The 10,610-nt window shown below is 38.2% G+C and overlaps 1 protein-coding gene across 1 annotated transcript; it reads right to left on the bottom strand.

Annotated features, from left to right (window-relative positions):
• Nucleotides 1–536: 536 nt before the first annotated feature.
• Nucleotides 537–6,939, bottom strand: LOC307249299 (synaptotagmin-2-like; the record flags this gene model as incomplete). Its single annotated transcript, XM_080025947.1, has 8 exons — nucleotides 537–752; nucleotides 922–1,055; nucleotides 1,820–1,937; nucleotides 2,450–2,617; nucleotides 3,216–3,383; nucleotides 4,283–4,420; nucleotides 6,425–6,582; nucleotides 6,717–6,939. 8 exons carry the CDS (start codon nucleotides 6,937–6,939, stop codon nucleotides 537–539), a joined length of 1,323 nt encoding a protein of 440 aa, XP_079882073.1.
• Between the last annotated feature and the right edge of the window lie 3,671 nt (nucleotides 6,940–10,610).

The following is a 10,610-nucleotide window of genomic DNA, read 5'->3' as shown; positions in this document are numbered from 1 at the left end:
ACTCATTCACAAATAAATCTTCTTGCATTACTAGACTTAAACAGAGTCATTGCAGGAAATAACCCAATACTACAGTACTTTCTATTAGAAGTTTTAGCACACGTATTAGCAAGATACAATACAGGGCATGGTGTATGCAGAGCAGTGGGGAGGTAAGTAAAGCATGCGTTATAAACTAAACTAAAGCTTTATTTCCAGCATTGTCTTCACAAAGACCGTCATTTAGTGTCAGCACCCTAATAATCAGTTTCTAAGTGTCTTCCAATGAAAGAAAGACCTAAAGTCAATCATTCATGAACCAGTCACCCAATAACACAATGCCATTCTTCTCAACATACACCAATGTGTGAAATGTGATGCTTGAAAATAGTTTTTTCGCCCGACTTAACCATGAATGAGCTGACTTTTCTAAGATGTCTCTTTTTTGCTGAGCAGGTTTCATGACCAGTAGTCATGTGTTAAGTCATGGGTTTCATGCAAAGTAGGGATGGGGATTGGATTTCTGAGTTAGTGCATTAGCTGCTTGGTGGGTCAAGTTACTTCTTTGCAGCCAAGGATGCTAGCTGACCATCGATATCCTCCTCTGGCTGCAACGGATGCCATTGGGCAATGGGGCGACGCGGGTTAGTCAGCATGTCGGACCAGTGCTTCAGACCGAGGCCAGTCGCCTTACTGCCCACAAAGATCTTTCCGATGGCATCATTCTTACCGATCTTGTCATAATCAAACACTGTGACTGCCACCAAGATTTTCTGAGAAGTGAATAGAGAATTTGCATGAGTCACAGAATCGACGTAGGAGAATACATTGCTTTTAAAACCTTTTGTAAAGTGGAGTGATAACACTTTGCTTGCAGCTGCCTATACAGTAAAACTATCTTATTAACAATAGTTCAATATTTTAGTTTGACTTGTACTATACCTGCATCTGTTCCAGGGGTATTTCAAAGCTGAAGGATTCATTATAGTAAGGGTTTAGGCTGTTCTTCTTTACTGTAGTCTTCTTTTTCTTCAGACGCTTACCCCCCTGAAGCAGCTGGATCTTTACATAAGGATCTGCAAAAGGCATCAATATGATCAGCACTAGAGACCATTAAGGCAAGCTATTGTTATGTATGTGACAGCTTTCATGTCGTCTCTACAATATTTAATTCACTTACTGTATATCCCTTGTGATGTGAATTTTCATCATTTCTGTTACCTGATTATTCTCCGTTTTGATTTATTGTCAGTTTTTGTGATAGATGTTGAATTAGTCGATTGGCACCGCTGAATTACAATTGTGAACTGCATTTCCCAAGTTTACTTGCATGAAAAAGCACAGACGTGCTCTAATTGAATTCATACCCTTTTATAAAAATGTACCTTGCGACAGAAGCCGAGAACGGCCATGCCTGCAATTGTTCCTAAATTTTGTTATGTCAATAGCGAGTAATAATCTTGTGATCTTGAGAATAGATAATATAATAATATAATAATGTAATAAGCATAATATTTTCGTACAAAAATAATTGCTGAATGTTGCTAAATGTTCTAAGCTTCTGTACCTTACCCAGGTTCTAGGGAACCAACCGCTTGTCTTTATTATTAAGTCCTAAAGTATGTCTTAGGACATCATTCATTTAAGAATGGTGTCATAGACGCAGTAATACTTGTTTTTATTGCTATATAATGTGTTTTAAAATGGCATCAAAAACTTAAGTCGGATGGACAAACACAATCTAAACTGCTCCCAACAGCACCAAATCCAAATAAAGGTGTAGTAATCTACATTCTGTTCATAACATTTTAACTTAAAATTGATTTTGGTATTCGTCTACCAGATAATCCACAGGCGTCCATCTTCTTCAGGTTCTTTGCCTCCAGGATGCAGACGGTCAGTTTCCCAGCGGTGGGGACGTAACGGAGGGAGATGCAGATGTCACCAAGTTTCTCAGGCTGAGCGGACAGCAAAGAGAGAAGGCAGAATCACATTTGCTTTTCAGCCAACAGCAGAAAAGTTGTTCTTTTAGTCTTTGAGGAAAACGGTCTTAGCTACGGTCTGCTGGAAGTTAAGGTAGTTGTTAGGCAATTAGGCATTAACATACTTGCTAAGAATGAAATAGTTCTGTTTGGTTTAAGAAGAGTTAATAATAATAATAATAATAATAATAATAATAATAATAATAATAATAATAATAATAATAATAATAATAATAATAATAATAATAATAATAATAATAATAATAATAATAATAATAATAATAATAATACTTTTGTTGGTTACGGCGATTACTTCAAATATTTTTTTTTGTAACAAAAATCTCAGCTTTAAGAATTTTAATGTAATGCAACGTTTTGTAAATGATTATACTACTGTAAGTAAATTGCGATTTGATGAATTTTTTAACGTCTCCTTTTACAGTGTACTTCAAAAAGCATAATTTAAAAAGTTTGACTCCTAACGGCACCTCCTCTTGATCAGCGCTCTCCAGATCCTTCCACTCCTCGATCGGCTGTCCGAGGTCGATGGTTTTCATGGCAATCTTCACCTCTCCAATGACGTCATGTTTGGAAAATCGGTCATAGTCATAGACAGACAGCACCAGAGTTTTCCCACCGAGATCTTCATAGGGCACCTGAACGACAAACATTACTTTGTAATGCAGAATGATACTTTGATAAGTAATATTTCCGATTGCATATGACTACAAAATAAATGAAAAATGTACAATCGCAGAAATTGGTTACAGGAAATATATTTAATCTCTTCAAGAAGAAATTTGAAATTCAACCACATTCTCACACGAGGATATGAGCATATCTTCATTTCTGTTCTGTAAAACAATTTTATTTTTTTTGATGCCGAAAATGTACAGACAGGCAGTGCTTCCAACGTGACCCGAAGCCACTTCTTAAGTCTCTGTGGGCTTTATTAGCCAGAAAGAGCAGCATGTTCTGTAGCTTCACAGGCCAGTGAGTACAAACACTGTGACAGGATGCACTCAGTGCTATTACACTTACACACTATTAGACAAAAGCTGGCAGCAAGTTAGAATACATATTGTTGCAGCCAATTTCATATAAAAATGTCATCAATATCATTCAAATATGTTTGATCTATGTCCTCTCTGTCTGTTTAAACCGAAACCGATTCATATCAGAGCCGTTCAGGGTGGAAAGCAGGGCACACACCTCTTCTGCATAGTATTCTCCAATAGCACAGCCAAGACTTACCTTGAATACAAAAGTCTCGTTGAAGACAGGATTCAGTGTTTTCTTGTGGACTTTGGTGTCATACTTCTTCTTCTTGTCAGGGTGGAGCGTGACTTTAACGTAAGGATCTGAGGTGCCACCTGAATCCATGGAGATGAGGTCCGCAGCTTGAAGGATGCCAACTGTGAGCTGTGTGGGGAGAAGGTGTGGGTGAGGGGTGTAAGGAACAAGTAGATACGATTTTTTTCATTTGTCTCAGGGTCACTGCTGCAGAATTTGGTTGAATAACATCATCTGACAATTTGAGCCTCGCCATCTATCACCACAAGCTTCCTGTCCGACATGATACATATTGAATGTTCTGAGTTTTTTCTTCAGTTGTCACAGTGATTTATCAAAAATCTAAATGTCTCTCTCTCTCTCTCTCTCTCTCTAATCATGTTTTATTCTAGTCTTTGCTCTTTGGCGAATGTGTTCACTTTCCCCCCCTATAGCCACACTAATTGCTTAACTATTTATTCCAGAAACTCACCAATTGTTTACTCTGCTGAGGTTTTACAAATATGTTCTCTACAAAGGCGCAAGAATCCAACTTTTAAGGGAGGGATCAACACTGTGAGAAATACGCTTTCTCAATTTATATTTGAGGGTAAGATGAGACGATCAATAGTACTCTCATATACAGTATGTCCGTTCACTCACTAGCTATGCTGATACATCTCCCCGCTAGCTTTGCTATGTTCAGAGGCGCTGGCAGGTAGATTTTTGTTAACCTTGGACAGAGCTAAGCTAACGGTTTCCCCCTGATTCCAGTTGTTGTGCTAAGCTAACGCACCCTACAGACATGATATGAAATTGGTATCTTTATTTTCATCAAATTATCAGCAAGAAATCTAATCGGTATTTTTTCATTAATATAGATGTGTTAGAAAATGTCAAAATACACATGAAACACTCTCAGAAGCATTTTTTGGGGGGAAGATATTTGGATCAGATACTACCTATGAAATACTTCACTGTCTAAAAAAGCTTTTTTTTAAAGCTTTACAATAAATTAATAATAAGATAAAAGCTAGAGAACCACAGACCTTTGCGGCCTCAAAGTCATACTCTAAAGAATATTGCAGCTTCCCCAGTTTCTCTTCCTCTTTCTCCTCTTCCTCTTTCTCTTCTTCCGTCAGTCCGGTCTCTCCCTCTTCTTCATCATCGTCGTCGTCCTGGTGTTTCTGTGGTTTGAAGATTACAAAGACAAAACAAAGTGTTAAAGGTCAAAAGGATTAGGGAACACAGGATAGGGCTCCCTACAACAGCCAGCATGCCACAGACACTGGAGCTCCAGGATTTATTTTCTTAAGTGGGAGATACATGTTTTGGTTACTGCTTACCTGCACAGCACCTGATGATAATAACCAAGGGTTTTTCAATTGCAAGGTGAGACATCTCGATTGGTAACACTTAAAGACATGTTTTTACATTTTTTCTTTTCTGAACACCTTGTCCTCTCAGTATTATGGATCTTTGTACAATTCTTTTGACATGCTTGAGCAGTACATTTACAGCCAGAGTCAGTGGAGGCTTTGCATGCTAGTTCCACTAAGATAGGTCATTAATGCAGCAGTTTCCCAATATAATCAGATATAAGCCTAGTACTTATGTTTTGATTTCACCTAATAAGCAAGATGATGGATGTTTATTTTCAAACCCCCGAAGAACTGGCTTACAACAGTAGTGCATGTAAAATTGTAAAAGGCAAACAAGATATTATATCCGGTGCAAGGAGATGGCTTTCAAATAGTCTTACGCTTCTGGCTATTTTATTATTTCCTGTTTTATTAAACTCTACATTCACAACTTTCAAAATCCCCACCTTAACCTGTAGGCCTTGTTTGACCTCTACGTTTATTTGGCACCAAAAATGCCTCTCCGCAACCATTATTACAATTCATGTTCAGGAACATAGGGCACAGCTGTTTGAATAATGTAGTCTTATTGCTTCAGTGGTATTATTGTAATGAAATTAGGGTCTCATTGCCAAGGTTACCTTCACTTTGAAACGTTCTAACTTATTTGTCCAGGCCATTCAGTTTCTACTCAGTCCACCTCCTCCTTGGGTTTTGCAACAATCCAGAAGACAGGTTTGCAAGTATTTGACTCTTCATGCAGTTGTATCATCACCATTTCCATGTCTCCCAAACAACCAACCATGCCCTTTATCAACATGCATAGATTAATAGTGTTAAAAGTTTCTTGCATATCATCTCTTAGTCCAATACTTTCCATATTGGTGTGAGTTACAGTTACATTGTTGCAGGGACAATGTGTTAGATGGTTAGACTCTCCTCTCTGGGGTTTATGGAGTACATTATAGCTTTCTAGTGTTATATTCTCAAGCTATCAAAACAAATAAAATGAAATAAAAATTGTTTTGGGGGGAGGCGGCTAAAAAAAAAGAGCAAAAAAGCTACTACTTGCATTCCATGAAACCCCCCCTATGCCCTAAAGGGCCAGAGAGCGTCAACGTGAGCTACTATCCACCTACCGTAGAGCGGGAGTCCACCACAGTCAAGAAACATGGGGCATACACAAGACAGACACAAAGCAGGGGGAAGGAGGAGAGCAGAGAGAGGAAGAGATTCAACTCACGAGACACCAAACACAAAAGAGGCAGTCACCACCACCACAATTAGGATGAAAAATGACACACTTGTTTCAATAAATTGACATTGTTACCACAAATAATTGATTGCTTTAATTAACTTTATCTGCAGCTCAGGGGAATCTGTGGTGATGTTGGTTGATTAGTTCACTGGCTTTACTAGTATTCATCCTTTGATTTATTGTGCTTTGCTTTCTAAATCGCCTAATATTTCTGCAGGTCTCCTACCTTCATCCATTATCTTCAATTATGAAATTAAATTTTTTCTACTTAGGTCTTGTCAAAACAAACTTTTCCACTTCATAGTATAGTCATTATTCAGTGCCACCCTGTTACAAAGTGTATCATTTTTCACCACAGGCCACAATGAAATACGTCACGCAATTAAACGACCATCACAACATCGAATAAATGGAGGGAAAGAAGGAGCTCTCCTTGCGTCCTCTACAGCCTGGGCTACAAAAGCTGCTGGTGAAAGATCAAATGTAGTTAGCTAAAGACATTTTGAATTAATAGAAAAGGCAATAAATGTAATTCTGACTTTTCAGCATGTAGGAAGCACAGCGTGTCATACCTCGCCTTGCATGTTCTTCATGTTGAAGCCATCCTTGCCCTTCTTCCCCTTCTTGTTCTTCTTCTTCTTGCAGCAGCATTTTTTGATTATGCAGAAGCAGCAGGTGAGAACAAGTAACGCGGCCACCACCGCAATGGCAATCAGAGCCCATGGAGGCACTGTCAGTTTGAGAACAACAGAGGGCAAATTGAGATTGATTTGTAACTGAAGTGTTTCTCAGCAAAAAATTGTCAAATAAATTGCATTTTGAATCTCAGCAGAAAGTTTGGATGCACTGCATAGCTTTACTCACATGGGATTTTGTCAATTTCATTTAAGAATTTGCTCTTGATTTCCTCAAACATATCGTTTTTGCTGATCTCTGTGTTGTTAGAGCCAGAGGTGTCCGGCACAGAGGTGGAGATGAAAGCCTGGGTGGGAGCCATGGTCATGGTGGTGGCACCGGTGGGACCATTGGGACCGGTGGGTTCGGCGGCCTCTACGGCCTGTGGCCTTCTGAACAAGTTGAACTTCATTGTCAAAGACTAGGCACAGCGTCCCTGGGAGAACACAGATCAGACAGACGGGGATAATCAGATATGTCAAAGAAATGTAGTGTCATGGACTCAGTCGTGAAATTTGGAACATACATAAGGTGAATAATGCAAAGTAGAATATTTGATCTTTATTTGCATTAAAAAACATGTAAACTTCATCCTGTTTATTGAATTTACTGAATGTCAAACACAATTATATATTGTGTCAGAAACATTGTACAGTGCATTTAGCCTGAGAAAAAAAACTAGTGTGTATTAAAAACTAGAAAAAGAAAAATGCCATGGACGACGCAAACTGAGGCAAAGATTGAGCACAAAATACAAGAAACCAGGTAGGCCTATTAACGGATATTCCTCAAATGTGCACAGATTTCAAAAGTAAAAGGAGTAGGGAGAGAAAGGGCTTGACTTCTTGCTGCGTTATATGATCAGCTCAACACAAAGACACAGCTATCACATACAGCTGGCTATCTTGTAGTCAGCTGCATCTGGACAGTTGGCACATCAGCTGTTTGGGTGAATTTACACAGAGAGCAAAAAAACAGTGAGGTGAATGTAGCTATGGGAAACATTTGCATCGCTTGCGATCTGATAACAACTTTTTGGAGTGTGGATAGAGCCGGACTTTCTGTTTTGCCAATAGTCATTATGATAAAATTAGATCATCTAAACTCCAGTTCCATAATTTAAAAAAGCATTCTTGATCTTATCCAGCTGTTGGAAAGTAATGGAATAAGCACATTTCCCAAAATGTCACTGTACTATCTCTCCAAATAAAAATTAATCCAAAACAGATGATGTGATGAAAATATGGTTTGTAGCTGTTTTTAAGAGCTTTCAAGTTAATTCCTGATATATTGTTGCTCATATGGTGACTGACTAATGGATAAAATAGTCCCATGGTTTTTAAAATGGTTTTTGACAGATGATCAGATCAAGAACTGCAATTAAGCCACTCAAGCTCCGTGAAAGATAGAGGGGACCATAAGCAAGCAGTCTGGGTGTCATCACAATCAACAATGATCATTGTTAGTGAAGGATTTAACAAACATCAGTTAAGAACACATTTTCAACTGAGAACATATGAGATACTGTATAAAAGGCATTAAAGTTAAGAGTAAAAAACATCCATTATGCTGAGGATGTTAGAGTGTACTGTCAGTGTGAAGAATGAGAAAAAAACTGCGGGGAGTACCCCTCACCCTCTGATCTGCCAGGGCTGAAGGAGAGAGACAAGCTTCTAAGAGCTATCAATTATTCAAGGATAGATCTCTGTGTTGAAACTGAAACACAGATCTCTAGGTGTTACCTCAATTTTTAAAGAAATAATACAGACGATTATTACTTCTACATTATATGGTATGTGTTTTATGTGATCTAAGCATCAATTCTGCCCCTCCATCTCTGCTAGCCAGCATGTGTCTTGTACGTGCTTTCAATGTGGTTCCTGGACCCTGTACAGTTCTCAGTTAACAATGAGGCTACAGCCATGAGAGGGCAGCTAGCTGAGCTTTCCATTTAGGCTGGAACAAAGGGAAATAGCTGGCTCTGTCCAAAACAACAAAAATAATTGTGTTTTAACACTTTTGTTTTTCATTTGAATTATCCCAAAACTGACATATTTTTGTAATGTTAACTGTAATGGTGTTGCTATTTGGATATTATCACCGTTGGGTAGAGGCAGGCCATCTCTTTTAGGTAGTTATGATAAGCTAACCCAAGTGATCTATGGTGGAAGCTCCGTTTTTAATCGTCTTGTCTAAGTCTTGGAAGAAAGTGAAAGTGAATCCATAAATGTATAACTATAGCTGATTGGTTTAAATAAGTATCTGTGTGGGGTTAACATGCTCTTCCATGTGGGTTACATAGGCTTTAAATATTTGTTTGCATGTTTATATGTTTGACTTATAGTTCTGTTCAACAAAATGCATGCTGGGATAGAGAGTTGGTATGGAATATGTGAGTGAAACATAGATGCAAGTATACATAGAAACAAATACTTTGTTTGACATGTAATACCTGACAGGTGAATGTATTGTTTTTAAGTAGGATATGTAAATACTTAATATAAGACAATAAGAACAGCTAATTGGTTTATCAATAAGTTGATTGACAGTAAATTAATCAGTTATGATTTTATAACGGAGTGATCAAATTTAGATTTTAAACATTCCTTTATTACAGCTGTTCATTTCCTTTCATTTATTTTTTTAAATGTGTGATCGATATACTATCTTTAGGTTTTAAAATGACCCCGGTGTCTCTTCATAATAGTTCACCTTTATAACCCTCTCGAAATACAATCCACTGCAAACAGCTGACAAAATCAATCTGACACCTAACCTAAAGTGAGTATTATATTATTGTTTCTGTTTTTTTCTCTTTGCACACCAACCTGCTCAAAGGTCTTGATGCTCCGGTCTAAATGAGGCTTTCTGGATATTTAAAAAACATGCTGCAGACGCTGGACGCAATTGACAACTCAAGCACCAATTCACGTTGACATTAGTATCAGTGCATTACAGTATGGTGCAGATAAAACCAAATCCTTCTTCCTGTTTCACATCTATTATATTAACTAAAATGGACAGTTATTTTTCAATATGGGGATATTGGAAGCAAAAACTGTTTGGTGGTTTAGATTCAGATCAGCAATCATATTTTTACTGCAGTTTGATACATATCTGCAGAGCTACGGTACTTGTCTGATAGGCTGGTATTATTTCCAACACTGAACACAATAATTTGGATGCTGCCTTCATGCTCCTGTGCCACAAAACCAGCTCAACATAATGCTAAATAATGATGAGCTTCTTGTTGACTGTTTACTTATTGTGTGGCTTCAACATCTCCATGTGTGTATGGTTTTGCTTCAGGGGGAATAATTCAAAGGGTAAAAAGGGTTTCAACTGAGAGGTCACACATTTTAATTATATGTATATATACAGTTTAGTTTCTACCTTAATAAGGTTGGAGTGCATGTGAGGATTACTGTTACACAACAAAGAAATGAACCATCAGACTACAGTAACCTCAGCTTCATTTACTCACAGACCACGGATCAATAAGTATTGCATTCCAACATGTGTGTGTCAGTGTGGACTTACTACGGTCTCCCTTGATGTGAGGTAGGAATTGTGATAAAATGTGAGCCATCCACATAGAGTGCAGTAGAAGCCTGTGTGCTGTGAGCCGGCAGAAAATTGTTGCTAAGCAATCCTGATGGTGTCTATCGGCTATCCAGTATTGCCCACAACCTGCCTATAGCCAAGGTGACCAGCCAATCAAATAAACAATTGGCTCATAGCCAGTGTCAAGTCATTGCCTGAGCAGTGGAAATGGCCATGATACGAACACAGACTTGTCTGCTCAGCTATATTGTATGATGATTATGATTAAAGTTTGAGCTGCAACTGAGGTCCCTCAAAAATCAAGTCACTTGATGTTCGTGCCTCCCCCCAAACACACATACACCAAAATGACATGGTACGAGCCAACTCGTTGCATAACTCAACACTCCAACTTACTAATAACTGAGTATATTATTTCTGTTGGCATGAAAATGAGCTGTGATGACAATAGCGGCTTAATGCAAAATTAACCCTAACAACGTCAATAAGCCCTCATACTTGTGTTTACCTCAATTCCAT

Source organism: Ammodytes marinus (assembly GCF_949987685.1).
Source record: "Ammodytes marinus genome assembly, chromosome: 4".
Classification (NCBI taxonomy): Eukaryota; Metazoa; Chordata; class Actinopteri; order Uranoscopiformes; family Ammodytidae; genus Ammodytes; species Ammodytes marinus.
The sequence above is the reverse complement of the archived record's forward strand: the minus strand, read 5'-3'. Positions and strand labels throughout refer to the sequence as shown.